This window comes from Perissodus microlepis, chromosome 10 (assembly GCF_051167445.1).
Source record: "Perissodus microlepis isolate ML-2025 ecotype Zambia chromosome 10, ASM5116744v1, whole genome shotgun sequence".
NCBI classification, from domain to species: Eukaryota; Metazoa; Chordata; class Actinopteri; order Cichliformes; family Cichlidae; genus Perissodus; species Perissodus microlepis.
In genome coordinates, this window is record NC_140470.1 from 21,249,049 (window position 1) to 21,267,383 (window position 18,335).

The window sequence follows — 18,335 nt, forward strand, 5'->3', positions numbered from 1 at the left end:
AATTTAGGAACACTCTCTCAAATTTGCTGGAACAAGTCTGACAAATGTAAGACGTTTTTAGTTGTCTTCCACCTTAGTTTGGCAGATGCAGGAGTTTTAATATGAGGCATGTGTATGTTTTGTGGCTGTCTGGTAAAACACATCGCCCCTTTCGGTTGTTCTTTGCTATTTGTGTATTACTGCTCGAGTATTCCTGGCACAAGGGTACCAAGGATTGACCTGAGAGTGTGTATGTATGTGTGTGTTCAGTAAAGTGTTTTTTCAGCTTTAAGCAGTGTAGTCTGCATCCCATTCTTTGGTGCTAGCCAACATCAGACATATACTCGCACACACAGCTGCACACACTCACACACACATACACGTACCACTCATACACACACATATAGTAAAAGCGCACACCGCCCTTACATACACACGCAGTCTCGACGCTGCCCCAGACAGAACCAAAGCAGGCTACACACTAATTACATGCCTGAAATTAGACATAATATCAGCCAACCAGTTGACTCTGGAAACAGTGTTGGAGGGCCAAGTTAGGGATGTGTGTTCATGTGTGATTTCTGCTTGTACTAGCTATTCATAGATTTTTATGGATGACTTCAGTGCTTGTACATATAGAGTAAATATAGTATGTAAATGCTCTGTTTACTATATATACTGTGCAATGTATATGTTTACTGTTGTTGTGTTTAAGAGGTCAAATGTAGAAACAGCAGGGCCAGACAAAAGTGGGTCAAAAGATGCTGAAAATAATATTGTACTTGACTAAACACAGAAGTTAGTCAGTGATGCCACAATGTCTGCTGCATCTTTTCTTCAAAAAAACCCTACAAAACAGAGTTTCCATTAGGGTTTAAATGATGGCCCTGTTCAAAAATAGCTTTTCCAGTGTTTGGCATAGCGCAGGGCTGGGGCAGGAAAATGTGGAAAGGATATGAACACTTTGTTTTCAAACCCAACAATGAAAGGCGTTCCATACAGAACGTACATCTGGCTCAAGGATGCAAAAATCACATTTTCATTTTACAGACAGAGTTCACATGTGAAACTGTGGCCTAACTTTATTGAAAAAGTGATTAAAAATATGCTCTTTTAACTTAAAAATACCATTGGAGCTGTTGGTCTTGGAGTCTGCCTTTTTGTCATTAAATATGTCTTATTTGCCGTAACAAAAAAAAGAAAAGAAACAATTTTTGCACTTTAAGTATTGAGATTGATGTGAGCAGGACTAATGCTAGAAGTTAGAAGGTGGATGTAGAGTTATATCCATAACTTGTTGGACAATGACAACTTTTTCCAATGTTACCTTTTTATAGCACCACTGTGGATTTTAAATCAATTGAAATATAACAAAAGTGCAAAAGTTCAGCTTTAATTCAAAGGAACAAAATTATTACATTTACTGTTTTGTAATTACAGACATTTCTATGTAGTCCCCCCAAAAGTAATTGGACAAACTAACATAACTTAAAATATAAGAAGAGATTTTAGTGATTAGATGAAAGTGACTGGGATGACTGTGAAGTCTAAAGTCTCACTGACATCACCAGATACTGTGTTGTGGGTCTTTGCCTTCAGTTTTGTATGTAATTACTGAAACACGTGTTCTGTTGGCTTGAGAGCAGGTGTCTGCCTTGACTATTGAAGAAAATCCAATTTCTTTCTCCTGAGAAACTCTTGGGTTTCTTTTACAGTGTGCTTCGATCACTATCTATTTGCATTGTGAAGCACTGTCCAGTCAGTTCTGAAGCATCTGTCTGAATCTGAGCAGAGTATAGCCCTGTACACTTCAGAATTCATTATGTTACTTCTATCATCAATAAACACTAATGACACGGTTACACTGGCAGCAACACATGCCCATGCTGTAACATTACCTTCATCATGTTTGACAGATAATGGGGTATTCTTTCAATCACGATCTGGTCCCTCCTTTCTCCGCGCTTCCACTGCAAAGTCTAATCTGACCTTCTTGTACATCAGTGTAACCAACGGGTTGCATCTTGTTGTAAACCCTCTATACTCCCCTTCTTAAATGCATCTCGTAATTGAAGAACTTAATAATGATACACATTCCACCTCAAGAGATTTCTTGACTTGGTTAGATGTAGTGAAGTTGTTTTCCTTAACCATGGAAATAATTATGCGAACATGCATTTCAATTGTCTTCTGAGGTCTATTGTGTGTTTGATTTAAAATCCACTGTGATGGTATACACAAAATTACACAAAATCTATCTTTGTGCAACAAATTATTGACATAACTGTATTATGTCACAACTGAGTTGAGCACATTCCAGCAATAGCATGTTGGAAAACTAAGATTAATATGTGTGAATGGTTTCTCTGTGTTTGTAGTAGACTGGCACTGCGTTTTTGCACTGTGGCAGCTTAAAAAGCCTTCAGCAACTCTGGTTGAATAAACGGATGGATGGATGGATGGATGGATGGATGGATGGATGGATGGATGGATGGATGGATGCATGGATGCATGGATGGATGCATGGATGGATGGATGCATGGATGGATGCATGGATGGATGGATGGATGCATGCATTGATGGATGGATGGATGCATTGATGGATGGATGCATGGATGGATGCGTGGATGGATGGATGCATGGATGGATGCATGCATGGATGGATGGATGGATGCATGCATGGATGGATGGATGGATGGATGGATGGATGGATGCATGGATGGATGGATGGATGGATGATATTTACTTGCCTTACATGTTATGGTCTACAGTGTTGGTTTCCTTGTGGAAATCCATGCAACAAATGTATCACAGTGTTTTAATTAGATGGTTTCATTGATCCCTGCAGAGAATTTTTTATTGCTTTTCCACCAGCCCAGGAAGTTCAGAGGTCAGGGTCAGCAACAGTGCAGTACCCCTGCAGCTGACATAAAATCAGGGTCTTGTTTGCGACCAACATGGATGCCAAGTCATTAAAATATAGTCTACTCAACCTCAAGGTCAGGGATCTTCAAGTTTGAGTCATCAGGCTCATAGACTTTAACCTGATAGATTTTAAACCTACATTTAATTCATGTGCAATTCGTCACATGTGAAAATATAAATTAACTGATCACAGTATATGGCCTTTGCTTAATATAATGTTCTTGCAACTATAGATAAATGTTTATGCTAAACAACGTGTTTCTTGATATTCTCTTAAAGGTAACAAAGTCAGATCATAAGAGCCTTTATTTTCTGCAATGGCCTCCCAGGAAAAAAAAAAACTGCTGACTGGATAAAGTTCTGTTAAGGGAGAAGGCTTTGTGGATGTGAAACTACAAGGAGAAAACCCATTTTCTTCCTGCACAGCCATGTCAAATAATCGGTTACAAGATTTGTCTGGAATAAAGTCATATAAGCACTGACCAGACTGGCAAAAAATATATTGGCTTTGGTAAAATAAGGGCTATTTTCATTCTGCTTTGTTAGAACAACTGTGTCTCCAGGGTTTGATTCCAGGCCGTGGTCTTTCTTTGTTTGCATGTTCTCCCCATGTTCTCTCCAGGTACTCCAGCTTGCTCCCACAGTCCAAACACATGCCCATCGACATGAATGTGAGTTTGAATGGTTGTCTATCTCTACGTGGTGACAGATTGGTGACCTGTCTAGGGTGTAACATTGCGTCTCACCCTATGACAGCTGCTATAGGCTCCAGCCCAACTGAAAACCTGATAAAAGAACCTGGATAGAATATGGTTTAGCTACAGATGTCCTATTAAAATACAAACATGAAAAACAGACATTAAAAGAAATAAGTCAAATTAATGCACTTATGGTATGTTAAATATTCCAACGTTAAACCATATATATATTATGAAGAAGATATTACAAGTGAAAATATTCTAGCACGAAGCAGAAGTAATACACAATATTTGCAAAACGATTCACTTGGTCGGACGACAAGTCAATACTGCACTTGCTGAAAGAAATGTTTTTTTACTGGCAGTTTCTTTGTAATTTGAAGTTAGGAACGATTTCAACTTACAGAGCAAAACAAATTTTTAAGTAAAATGGAACAAGAACATTTGATTTCCCAAAGTCTACAAATACGTTTGATTAAAATGAATACAATGGGATGCTGTTACAAATCAATCTGTTGTAAAACTCCTGTGGCAGCAGACCCAGTGCAGCTCATTTGGCCTCTGTGTTGTTTTTCCTTTACAGGAATTTTTGAGCTCTCTAATGGCTCTAAGTGAATTAGGTCTAATGTATCCTATTATGGTGCAATGAGGGCAGGCCAAAGTCATCAGACTCTTTATTTTGATGGATGTGGACACACAGACTCACACAACCACACATACATGCTCCCCCACCACCCCTTCCTACCTCTCTTACCACACACCTCTCCTGACTCCAAAGCACACAAACACACACCCCGAGCAGGCGGGCAGCGAGGAAGGAAGTCAATATTTGAGGAGTTGGGCTACCTGGCCTCATGGTCAAGATTTTACTGTAGGCAAACTATAGTGTTTCCTACAATGCAGCTCTCGGCTTGCTCGTCTTGACTGTTACTGTAAGTTAACACATCATTACATTTGCTAATTCTGTTAGCTTTGGCTCTAATCTTACCCTACTGTTTAAGAAAAACCCACTCTTACTGTAAGACTTAAGAAAAACACATACTGGTGATCTGCTCTGGTGCAATGATTTCCAATGGGTTTTTTTGCCTGGCATTCCCTCACAATCCCTTAAAATACACCCTTACTGACACCATCATACATTTTCAAAATACATGGAATCTATGACAAACTATAACGTTTACGAGGCCCACAAGTCAATACTGATTAAAATAAATACTGCTCCTATCAAGTCTGGCCATTAGCACAACCAATAACTACGTATTTCTTTGATTTACCTCAGTGTCTACATAGTATCAGTTTTATTTTTAGCTACTTATTTAATATGTTTATTTATTACTCTGTTTTTACCTTTTTAATTGTGCTTTCAGTATGTTTTGCCAGTCTTAGGTGTGTATCTGTTACTGCTTTTAGAAAATGATGCATTGTTTTATTCACTCCCTCTGGTGTGTTTCGTTTTAGTGTTGTCTTTTTTGTTTTTCTACCAGCTTTTTAGTGGTTTAGCAACAAGTTCACCTATCAGTTACTTTAGTTTCAATCATTAAGCCACTAGTTTGTACTTTTTTGTGAACTATTTCAACAATTGTGACTCAAATTAATGGAGATTTCAGTTTGCTGTCTAATTGCTGTTTTATTGTAGTGGTTTGCAAATTTGTTTAGCAAGTAAAACGCTGCTGGTTTAGAAACGCCAATCTCCTTTGAGACAGAAGGGGCATGTGGCTTAAAAACTCAAAGAAGGAGCCAAAAGTAGTGTTGGGTTTTTTTTGGTCTATTTGCCAAAAATATGACGATATCTTTATTCGCAAGCTTTCCGTAAAGCACGGTTACTCCTCCTAACACTCATATATTGATGCAAACATTTAAATATCACATACAGATAAATAACATGAAAATTTGTGGGAGGAGTATTTTTGCATCAACGTGCTTTTGTAAATTTGACTAGCAAACACTCTGCTCCACAGCCGGGCACAATACCATAACAAGAAAACAGAGTTGTTGTGATTTGTAGGAAATAGTCATCTTTCTGAATGCACCAAAGGTCCCCTGCCTACAGCCAGGAGGTTGAATTGGACTGCTGAGTACTCCTTAACAACTTAAATATTTACAGGAAGTAGACAGAGGAAATTTGCCAACTAAGTGACAGAGCTCTAAAGTGAGCTGAGGGTTTATGTGGAGCTGTGGTTTTTATTGACATTTGTATTTGATTTTAAAATGCAGGCTTTTTCCTGCTGGTATTGTGTAATCAACTTCAGATTTCTGATGGGCAAATTTTGTTCAATTGCAGCTGATTGTGAATGTTTAATTAACATTTCTTCATCATTGGTTATAAATCTATTTGTCAAGGTTGATTCTTGCTCCACAGCTATTTCATGTGTTTGGGGAAAGCTGTGAACACACAAACATGGTGTGACCTTGGAATGCACTATGAAAGCATTCAAACTCTTGAGTTTGTATTTCTGCATGAGCCCCACACAACTGGTGTTAATTGTTGAAAGATTTTAAAACGTGAAACAGGGGAAGGGGTGGGCAGAAAAAATAAATGGTGGTTTACCTGCAAGAGGAAGCTTTAGATTTACGATGTGAGTACCCTGTAAAGCTGTTACTGTGATTTGCATTGAAGGGCCGTCACCTAACACCGTTAACATGCTAAGACACACAAATACAGATAGAGTCAGGAAATATTAGACAGACAAACAGCAACAGATTAGTGAAAAACAAAGACAGACAGACCTAAGTGATAAGCAAAAGGTGTACTGATGCTGTAATTTGATTTAGACTGAGACGTTTGGGGATTGGAGCACATCGAAAACAGAGCTGAGGATAACAATTCATACAGTAGAAGTATTTTACATTACAAATAATGAAGACTTTCCAAAGTTTGCTCAGTGACATGGTAGAAAATACTTTTAACATTAAGTATGTCAAACTGCTCGCGAAGCAGATGGGGCTGTCCATTATAATCTCAAACTCACAGCAGTAGCCAGCAGATGTGGCAGGAAGAAAAGTAGGGAGGGAAGACTCTGGAGAGAAATCCGGGCCTTTCCTTCTGTGCATGTATGCCTGGATGATCACACCGATGAGAAATCTACAATTCAACGAGCACTTCATGTGGGCCATGCCTGGAAACCAGCCAGCTGCAGACAGAAATCTTCAAGTATCCACAGTGTGTGTCTTTGTGCATCTGTGTGTGCAAGAGACATACAAAAATGTGAGCTAAAGGAAAGGGAGGCCGCCATTTCCTAATGTTTTATTATGTCTTCAGTTTTTTGGGGTTTTTTTACAGTACTCTTTTAAGATAGCTTTACACTGAAAATATCCCTGCAGACTAACAAGCCAGCACACTGTCATGGTCCATTCATCTATTTTTTCCTATTCCTCCAAATATGGATCAGAGGAGGGAGCAGTCTAGGAAGAGATGACCTCCTCCATTTCAGCCACCTCCTCCAGCTTTTCTGGAGGGGAAACCAAAATGTTCTTAAACCAGCTGAGAGATACAGTCACAGTCACAGTCTGTTCTGGGCTGGCTCCAAAGGCCTCCTTCCAGCTCGACATATCTCTAGCATCTCACCCAGGAGACATCCTACTCTGAACCCCGAACCACCTCAACTGAAGTGTCGCACAACATAAAAATTATTAACAGAATCAATGACAAAGGACAGTCCTGGCAGAGTGCACCTGTCACCAGGAATTAGTCTGATTTATTGCCAGCAATGCAAAACAAGCTCTCACTACAGCTGAACAGGGGTCAAAGAGCCCATAACACTGAGCCCTTTAACCCATATTTCTGACGCACTGCCCAAAGTATGAACTCAAATGCTTCCTCGAGGTCCACAAAACACATGTAGATTCTTGAGAGGATAAAGAGCTGGTCCACTGATCTACAAATAGAACAGCTGCACAACATCCAGAGCCTTAAGGGACTTCAGGCAAATCAAATCAACCCCAGGGGCCTGGCTGCTGTGGAGTTTTTAATTACCTTGGTGAACTTGGCTACAGCAAAGGGCAATTTATTCCCAATACAGAAGGTGTATCAGCAGGATTCAGGGGCTCCTTGAATTATTCTTTCCACCAGCTGACTAGGTTCAGCAGCACCTGATCCCAAATGGTTAGGAAACTGCTTCCTAGTCCTGAGTCACCTGATGGGTTGCCACAATCTCCTTGAGGCTAACCAATAGTCTTGTTCCATGTCCACGGTAAATGTCCCTCGCACCCAAGTTTTTTGCTTCAGCTACTGCCCTATCCTCAAATCTCCAGAGTTTCACAAGCAAACCAAGTTCCTTTCCCAACCTGTTTTATCATCCTCCCCCACCACCTGATCAACTGACAGTTCAGTTCTTCTCTTGGTGACATCCTTATGCTCGAACAGTGAGAATGAAGAACATGTGACCAGCAGAGGTCCAGTACCATAACACCAGCCAGGTTCCGATTGGGCCAGCCTATCGTGGCCCTTTCATGTCACCCAGTAGGTCAATGGCATCCCCAGAAAAGGCAACCTAAACCACCAGTGACTCCAATATGCCCGTGCGCTCTGAACTCATTCAGCACATAAGCACAAACAACAGTCAAAGCCAGTTTGTTAACCCAAAGATACAGGAAAGCAAGATTCTCATTCACTGGTAAAGATCCCAATGCACCGAGGGCAACTCCAGCACTGAGTAGTCAGCCCCTCTCCAGAAGACTGGCTCCAGAACTCAAACTCTCCACTCAGGTAAGCCCAACTATATCTAGCTAATATCTCTCAGCCTCATGCACCAGCTTAGGCTCCCTCTCCACCCGAGAGGTGACATTCCATGTATCAAAAACCAGTTTCAGCAACTGGAGATCACAACCACCAAAGCCCTGACTTCTGATTGCTATGGACCCCTATGGCCTTTTCTGTATATGTAGGCCCGCATGAGGGCTAGCCCATACGGCACATTCAGGCTAGGCCTTGTGAGATAAGCCCCTCCCCCAGAACTGGATGCAGAGAGTGGCCTCAATAATCCTGTTCTGGGAGCGGTAACGAGGACTATTGTTTTCTTCGTCAAGGGGATCTTGTGAATCACACTTACTCTAGCTTCTCACCTTGGCAGACCCTACCATGGGCAAAACAATACAACTCCTGGGACCACACAGGTTTGCACACCGCTTCACCATGATGAGGTGACACTTCATCGATTTATGGACTCATTTATATGTTTAGGTCTATAAGCATTTAGACAGTGGTACAATATTTGTAATTTTGTACATCACCGCCAGTGAATTTGAAATCAAACTGTTAAGATGTGAATAAAATGCAGACTTTCTGTTTTAATTCAAATGGGTTTAATGGGCATTTTAGAAATAGATCCGATTAAAACCTGCACTTCAATCATATCTTGATGGTTTGATTTAAAATTCACTGTGGTGGTGTACTGAGCCAAAGCTCCACAAAAAAATGTGGTCCAAGTATGTTGATCTTATAAAATGACTCCCACCAGAGCAAAACAAGAGACTACAAGAAACTACAAAAGTTATCTTAAACTTAGTCATTTATGCAATGTAAATTAAATAATAGGCTATTCTTTGCAGGTGTGATTGTTTTCATATGTCTCCTACTGCCGTACCTGACCATTTGAAACACCTCTGACTAAATTAAAATTCTTTTCAATACATGTTTTACTGACAAATCACAGTAAAACGCCAGTCCATCCAAACACATATTCAAAAATTTAATGCTGAGTTAATTCCCTTTCTTTCTGTTATTCTTTCTTTTTTCTTCCTCCTTTTTCTTCAAAACAATAATCCCAATTTGGAGATGTAGTGGTTTCCATGGTGATGAGTGCAAATGGATAATAGGGCAACTGTTAACCTTTGACTGGTTAAAAGCCCCAAGCTGAGGGAGGGGAGGTAGGATAGTGGTGGGGAGTTTGCAGGGAAACACACACACACACACACACACACACTAGGATGTCAGTGAGAAAGGAAATTCGCACTCATTTCCTCCGTGTGGTTTCGGTACAAATCAACAACATCCTGTCCTTTTGTGAATCCTGCCTGCCCTCATGCTGGTTTGTGTTTCAGAGTAGGCGTTAAACCCCCCGCCGTTCTTCTACCCCTCCTCCTTCTCCTCCTCATCTTCTCCTTTTTTTCTTTCTTTTTTTTTTAACATTGCCATAGAGGCTGTAGTCATACCTCACACTGTTGCCGAGGAAGGAAGGGCACGTCCTTGTTCGCAATAAATGTCTTTAGCTGGAACAGGAACACAAGGGGAGCGGCTATTATTAAGTCTAATCGAGCAGAGGCATGTGACCTCCGGTATCTTGATATCCTCGTTGAGAATCCGCTGAATGAGGCAAAAAATAAACCTCAGACGTCCACTATATTTATTAAACGTTTTATATTCTCGCAGATTCTGGTATGTATTGTTTTTCTGCATCTGCATGTTTTCCATTAGACACAGGTCGCCATCCATTCGTCAGAATCAATACCAGAGATCATATCTACCAGCAATGAAAAAAAAATTAATTAATTCATTGCAGATTTGGCCCACTCACATTCCGCTCTATCGCCTTTCTGTTACCATATTATAATCATAACAACATGTAGCATCGCTGGCTTCGTATATAAATAAATTAGGGGGATAAAAGGGGGGGGACATCAGAGCCCACTCTTTATGTAAATCAGGCCTGACATTGCCCTTGTGACCAAAAAAAAAAACCCACCTCCTTCTCATTTCCTCGCCCCCTCCTTTTTCTTACACACACGCCTCATTCGCTATTTCTTCCCATTCATAAAAACGTAGGTATGGCGCCTGCGCAATGCTATTCGGAGTCCTCCCCATTCATAAAAATGTAACATCCGCATTTCAGCCCTCCCCAGTCGCGCGGCCCTGCCATTCACAAAAAAACAGAGAAAAAAAGACGAGGCATCTGCGCAGTGCCGTCCCTTTCCTTTCCTCTACCCTCCCATTCATAAAAACTCACTTCCCTCCCCCTCGGTAGTTGCAACATCATATCCAAAGCTCTGAGTCCACAACCGCAGTCGTCTTTTATGCACCAGCGAGTGGAGAATAGTGCGGGGCACCAGTTCGCCGTCCCCATACCTTGTTCTTATCACCCTTATTATAAGTTTGGACTTATCTTTATCCATTATTCCTGGAGCTACTCGCTGCCTTGGAATAAAGCCTGTGCGTAAACGTCGCGCGCAGCGGAGAGATGAAAATTGTATCCTGAAACAACAGTAAGTGATCACCTCTCGTGTTTTTCCTTTCTTTCCTCTCTAGATGTTTGTAACTAGTAAGTGTGTCACTGTAAAGAGAAACTGTTCGGTACTGTTCAGTGTTGCCTTCACTTGACTGGTCCTCTCAGTCTACTCAATCGCGTGCACTAAAACGCTCCAGCAAACTCTATTTTGCAACAAGCTGTTTCCGAGGGTTTGCAGTTTAGGTCAATATTTAACCACCGACTTCGGACCAAAAGCAAGGTGAAGGTATCAGAGATGGAGAACGACGCGTAGTCCAAACCGCCGCTTTTTTCTTTTCTTTTCTTTCTTTTTTTATATCAAATACGCATTTCAGCGGCTGTCGCATCGCTTCGTACACCCCCCCCCCCCCTTTTTTTTTTCTTGTCTTTATTTTTTTCAAAGACACAATAAAAAGCAGCAGGGCAAACCCACACTTCAATCTCTGCGTGATTCGCCCTTCTCTCCAAAGCCTGTGGGTACGTTTATCTCTCGGGCGGTTTGGTTGCGTGTGTCCTTCTTGCTCTGCAGCGACTGCCTGGCTGGCACGCCATCGATGGTGTCAGGTGTTTATGCCATTCGTTTTTTCGTTTTAGCCCACTGGCTGCCGACAAATTTTGTATTAATTTTCTACAATGCATTTTTTTTTTGTTGTTGTAGTTTTTTGCGTTTTGGTTTTTTGAGTGTCGTGGACGTATAATGTCCAGCTTTACACATACAGCTACGCACCGAACAGCCGCCTATCAAAACGACTCTACATTCCCGTGTCTGGTGGCACGCAATGTACCATTTCCTTTATTAAGCTTGTGTGTTTTTTGACATTTTACAAAAACTGTTTGAATACCTGCTTATAACGCCTATATAAACATGCTATTTGTGTAAGTCGAGCTGCCGCCTCCGGTTTTTATGACTCAGTCGTTGACATGTAGGGAGGGACGCGCACACACATAGACACACACACGCACACATTCGGGCTTGCACACGCATAGTTCCGGCTTGGAGCTTATAATAGTCTAGATTTGACGATCACAAGCGCTTGTGTCGGTGCCAGCTATGTCGCAACAGGTTTCTCAACCGGGCTTCTGAAAATATGAGGAATGGGAGAATCACACTGACAGCTGACGGTCAAGCAAAGCTGTGTCTACCACTGATACATTTGCGAAAAAATAATACAGATGTATATATTTGCTGGGTGATGTGCGCAAGCCCAATAAATCACAAGACGAGCATAATCAAACGAAAATGGTCTGAACAACCAGATTTTTTCGTCGGTATATTTTGTTATAAGGTAACCCAAATGAATACTGTAGACAGTAGGTCGGTGAGCTGCTTTTCGTCAATATATATGTAAATAAAATGGATAAAATAAATCTGCCGAGCGCTCATTGATGAAACGGATGAAACCGATTTCTTTCAGCCTCACCATGACTGGAGCGTCTTGATTCATGCTTGCAACACCGAGTGCAGCCAGCAGCCCATTCACAAAAAACTGCAGTTCATAAAATCAGCCCCATTCACAAATCCCAGGGTCTGATCTCTGATTCAGATTCGTGTTTATGCAGTTTGCACACTGACAGATCAAATTTAAAAATACAACATTAGGTCAACTTGTATTACATGAAATAGCTGTGATTCTATAAAAAGACCTAATTTCCTTTGCCTCTTGCATTCATTTAGTCACCGTTGAAGTCTCTTTTCTGGCAACCTTCTTGTTACTTTGCCTTGTTTTGCATCTTTGAGTCTTTTGCATGCAAACCCTGCTCTCTGGTGCTCCCTGCTCTTTGGAGGGGAGGCAGTGAGAGCCCAACTTCTATTGTTCTAATGTCAAAGTTAGAATGGAGGAGGCTTAGACTGAATACCCTGTCGGTATTCAGTCTAAAAATCACCATGGTTTGGAAACTCTACATTCAAATAATTGCAAAGATCCGGTCTGGAGAGAAAAAAAAAGATTTCTATGGAGAGACTTGTTTTAAAGATTCAGTATTTGTTTTCTGTGAAGTGAACTACTTATATCAAATGTCACGTTCGCATGCTGTTAGAGGTGTTGATCTGACATCTAACCATCTTTAATTCTCTAGTTTATTGCCATTTTTTTATATTTTAAGATGAGATTAGTCTTAAATGTCTCTTTTGTATCTGTTTCTGCAGTATTGCTAAATGCTGCTTTAGAAAGAAGTCGAGGCACCAGCCTACATATGGAGTCCAGGGTTCCCCACCACATCCCCGGAGTGTCCTCCTCCCTCATATCTCAACCCCTGCTGGACAGTCGTGTGCCCTACGGTCGTCTTCAGCACCCTGTCACTATTTACCCCATCGACCAGATAAAGTCATCACACGTGGAGAACGACTACATTGACAGCCCCGCTGTTGTTTCTCAGCAGCCTCCCAGCCAGAAATCTTTGAACCCAAGAATCACCTGGCTAGGTCAGAATCAAGAAGCCTTTCTTGGTGCAAACCACAACCATCATCACAATCACCAACACCAACCTCCCCAGCATAGTAGGTGCGAGCCCCACCTTCATCAGGACACCACCACCCACCCTTGGATTTCCTTCAGTGGAAGGCCCAGCTCTATCAGCAGCAGCAGCAGTACCTCATCTGACCAGAGGCTGCTGGAACACGCTGCGCCCACTCCAACAGTGGACCACCACCCTAAATTGCACCCTCACCCCGGCCCCATCAGTACAATCACTACCCAAACTCCAGGCTGCTTCAGTTCCTCAGAATCTAAGGTCCTCACTTCTTCCTCCTCTGCTTCGTCCTGCTCCTCCTCCTCTAAATCCCTTGACCTCAAGTCCGCAAAGATGCCTGTGGGAGGTGTATGCTCTGTTGGAGGTCAGCAAGGGTTGGCAGTGATTCCTTCCTCTCCGACCGAGAAGAAGCACCTCCTTCTTTGCGAGCACTGCGGGAAGTGCAGGTGCACAGAATGCACACTTCCCCGAACCCTTCCTTCTTGCTGGGTCTGCAACCAGGAGTGCCTGTGCTCTGCTCAGAGCATGGTAGATACCGCCACCTGCATGTGCCTGGTCAAAGGGATCTTCTACCACTGCACCGAAGACGAGGATGATGAGGGCTCCTGTGCCGACAAGCCCTGCTCGTGCTCGCAGGCCAACTGTTGTGCACGCTGGTCCTTCATGGCTGCCCTTTCTTTCGTCCTGCCTTGCCTGGTCTGCTATCTACCAGCGATGGGCCTAGCCAAACTGGGACAGAAATGTTATGACAATATTAGCAGGCCTGGCTGCCGCTGTAAAAACTCACAGAGCGGCGTGAGTGTCCCCGTGTGTAAAAGTGGAGCCACAGAAGCAAAATCTGGCACTCTGGAGAAGCAGCAGCAGGGCTCATGATAGTGGACCAAACTGTGTGGTGGTGACCTTGCTAAAAAAAAAAAAAAAAAAGTGGACTGGACTATACCATACTTGTTTGCTCTCTATGGATTGGACAATCCAACACCAACCCATTAAACTATCCCGTTAAACTGCTGGAAGATGACTTATGTAAAACAAAGGTACAAAGATGTTTAATAGGGTGTATGATCAAAAATGGGCCTTATATGAGGGAGATGGCAAGTAGGAATAGCCAACAGGCCCTCTGAGATGTTATATTCTTCTTTGTAAGAGTGACAAAAGAACAAGAGACAAGCTTGTGGGACTGGTATTTGTGTTTTGCGAAGATGGCCGTAGGCACAAAGTCATTGTACCTCTCTGCTGCTCAATATTTCTCAGCTAATTTTGTAATGCTTACTAAACAGAAGCTGGTTGCTGATCCACAGAATACATAGAAATTATTGATGGATGGTTAATATCTATACTTAGCCCCCACCCCCCACTCCCCAACCCAAAAGCACAGCCCAGCGTTAAACATGAAAACAAGTGATTATCTATAGCGTGGTTTCAATGACAGGCCATTGCAGGAGTGAAACTAACACTTTTAACTACTCACTCGCTCCAAGGTTATCATGGTCACCAATCTTTTAGCGTTTCCCCTTGTTCTCTTACACCTGAAAGATGCTACCTTGGTATTGCTGACATTTGATCTCCATTGAGTTTTTATGTCCAGAGTGGAGCTGTAAAAACAAACCTTTCTAGACTTTAAAATAATAGCAATTCCCCTTAACTCTCACCATGTATTGTGCATAAGCAGTTGAGATGATCACCTTACAGTGTGTTTTCCACTACAAGGTGGTGAAGCCTAGACATTCTCAAATATTTTGAATGCTGTTCACCAGTCACCTTTGACATAATGCATGTCATGACTTGCATGCTTTAGTCTAATGGTTACCCACTGTACTAGAAGTCGATTTGTAGTAGAGAAATGTGTTTAAAGAAAAAAAAAGTAAAGTACACTCAACCTTCTCAGGGACAGTTACAGTAATCCTCTCTAGAACTTGGCCTACACCGCATGTTGATTACTAAACTGCCTAAGAGCCTGGTCTACTTCCTCTTTGCACAAAAAAAAAACAAAAAGGCAAAGAATATTTAGGGGCAAAAAGGCAAGAGTGAATCATTTAAAACGAGTAAGCTAAGCTAGAGACAAACTGGCCAGAAAAAAGTGTTTCCAGACGAGAGGGGGTGCAAGTGATAGAGAGCAAAGAGGGGGAAGAGAAGGCATAGTAAAGTCGCTGTTGTGTATGTCTGCAGTCAGCCTTTGTAGAGTAAACCTGCCACTTGCACAACCTTTTTAGGAAGACGCAAACCCCTTAAAGGATGTACTAAAGCACAGTATTAACCACCTCAGCTATCTCACATTGGTGTGCACTACATTTAGTCCCCACCCCACTGCCCCCACACACAGAGCGTCTTCATCACGTTTAAATCATTATGCCGCGTAGCTGCATACGTTGAATAGCCTCTTTTTTTAATTCTTAAAGTCTATTTTTGTGGCTTGCGTGACATTTTTAGGACTTTGCCAAAGGAAGCTGTTATACAGTAGCATGCTTTTCCTGTCAGAATGATCACAGTCACGCCAGTCTCGCCACGTGGTGTTGGCGGCAGCTGGTCATTATTAAAGGTGGGCTGCCCTTTAATACAGATGGCCATTTCTGTTTGGCATAAAAGCGTACTGTCTTTGCGACTCCATAACACACACCTCTGCTTCACGTCGGACCTGTGACTTTCATTAGGGTGCCTAACTTTGCTTTTACTTGTACTTGTCTAGTTGCACAAAGCTATCAGACGGGGGGAAAGGGAGGGAAAAAACACACATGGTCCTTAGTCTTGAATGTATGAGGCAATATTTTCAAAACCTAGCAATTCAGCCTGAGAGAAAAGGTGCCAAAATGGGATTGGTCGCGGGACCGGGCAAAGGCCTGGTCGTCTCTAGGTGGGCAGCAAAAATCACAAATGTTTTGACAATATATTTAGTACTAGAGCTATGCAGGTGAAATGTTATTTGCTGTAAATAGTTTCACAACATTTGTGTTCTTTAGAAGACACTTTTAAATGTCCTTGAAAGATTGCATGGTACATTATAGCTACGATTCAGTACAAAATATATAGAGAATATATTAGATATATATTTTGAGGGTAAGAATACGATGTTTTTGTGGTTGTGAGGAAAAGGAAAAAGGAGAGTTTCAAGAAGAAGGTTGGGGAAAGGGGTAACAGAAATAGCAGACGTTTCTATTACTAGCACTTGATTTAGAAAAGTGTGCCCGGCAATAAATTAAAGAAGAAAAAAAAGGAGAAGAAGCAGAAAAAAAACTCCTGCTGTTTATGCTATCCATGGCTCATTAGCAGTCGAGAGGCTAAGCTAATTCCCTGGTTCCTCTCCGAGTCCTAAAGACTGTGGACTCATTGAATCCACACAGGGAGCACAATCTACCCCCATCAGCCCATTTCCTGCCGTTACTCCTCGGTGTTTCAGCTCCCTCTTTTTCTCTTCTTGCTTTTCTTTCTTCCTCGCTTCCCTCTTTCCTGCCCCGAGAAATTTCCCAACAAACATCCCTGACCTTCCATGATTGACAAACACAGCTGCTGTGCATAAACTTGTCATACCACAGAGACATGGAAAGACATGTCTGTCTCTCTTTCACTCTCAACTTGGTTTTTCCTCTCCAGTTGTGTTCTGCGCCATCTCTTCTCACCAGAGGACATTTATTTCCAACAGTTGCTGCCTTTTTTCTTTTCTTCTTTTGCTGTTACTCAGCTCCGTCACTGCAAAAGCAATGCTCCTAACTTCATGTTGGCTTTATACAATCACGTGCTCGCTATCCTGTTTAAGGTGTGGAATAATCATCCAACAGCTCAAACATTAAAACCTTTTCGTTACGCTGTGACTTTTACACACCAATCCCCCTGTGTGTCATTCGTTTGTGAACACGGTTTTCTTTTCTTTTTTTTCCTTTTTTCTTTTTTTTTTTATTTAAACCCAAACAAGAGGAAAGGTCTCAAACTGTTGGGTGATGCTACTCCATTCTTTTATACCTTTACAATGTCATTGTTGGGTATTGAGAAACAAGATCTGTGCTTTTGTTTTGTGTAGATATAACAAAAAGACAAAAATCTCATATAAAAGGTTCCCTTTATAGATATATTTATTTTGAAGTTCTATTTTATATAGTATTTATTTAGATGCCAACTTTTTGTTTGTGAAGAAAGCTTATGTCGAAATGGAATGTACATTGACAATGGAAATATATATTGTTAAATATACCGAGCTGTTTGTGTCGTTACTGTTTCAACCACATAACACAGACACACACTTATACACCGTGCCATCATAACGATCATAAACCCAGAGGATTTATACTAATATGAATTATTACCACTAAAAAAATACTGACATAAAGATAGCAGCACCAACAATTATTTCCCCCCCCCCCCCCCCCCCCCCCCCCCAGTGGCTCTATGCCCCTCTAGTGGGGTCTGCCCCACAGTTTGAGCCACTACTTCTATGTAAAAAATATATTATATACTGCTTCATTTCTGACCCAAAGTTTCCGCTACTCAAAGTTAATCGTTTTCTTCTTTTTGGCTGCTCCCTTTAGGGGTCGCCACAGCGGATCATCTGCCTCGATCTGACCCTGTCCCTAGCATCCTCCTCTTGGGCACCAACCCCATTACTCACAGTAGTGTTGCATATGTACATCCCAAAAGGTTGATATGCTTCTGTAGGTCAAGATTTCCATCTACCGGTCACTGTTTACAAACCTAAGGTGAATTTTAAAAGTTAATGAAACCCTCAATCTGGAGATAGATGATTTTCAACAAATACAGTTGGGGTTTTTTTTGCTCTTGACATACATACATGAGTTCAATAGAACTCAAGCTACAAGTGGACTACAAATGAAACCAGAAAGCATCTGCTACCAAACAGTTTGGTGAATACAGACACCTGCATAATCACATGCACATATCTAAACAGGAGATATGTTTGTATGTGGTTTTTTTTTTTAACTGCTTACAATAGCAACCGCTCACTTATAAGCTGAATTTGAAGATTTTTTTTTTAACATTATGCAGTCTGTAAAAGACCAGCTAGGCGCTTTAGTCTCTTTATTTCAACAGTTCAAATTCCCGAGGTCTCCCTTCCTGCGTC

The 18,335-nt window shown here is 41.7% G+C and overlaps 1 protein-coding gene across 1 annotated transcript; it reads left to right on the forward strand.

Moving 5' to 3' along the window:
• The first annotated feature begins 10,458 nt into the window (after window positions 1-10,458).
• On the forward strand, window positions 10,459-17,449 carry spry4 (sprouty homolog 4 (Drosophila)). The gene is made up of 2 exons (XM_084940647.1): window positions 10,459-10,799; window positions 12,948-17,449. Exon 2 carries the CDS (start codon window positions 12,995-12,997, stop codon window positions 14,141-14,143), a length of 1,149 nt encoding a protein of 382 aa, XP_084796773.1. The 5' UTR covers window positions 10,459-10,799; window positions 12,948-12,994; the 3' UTR covers window positions 14,144-17,449.
• The last annotated feature ends 886 nt before the right edge of the window (window positions 17,450-18,335 follow it).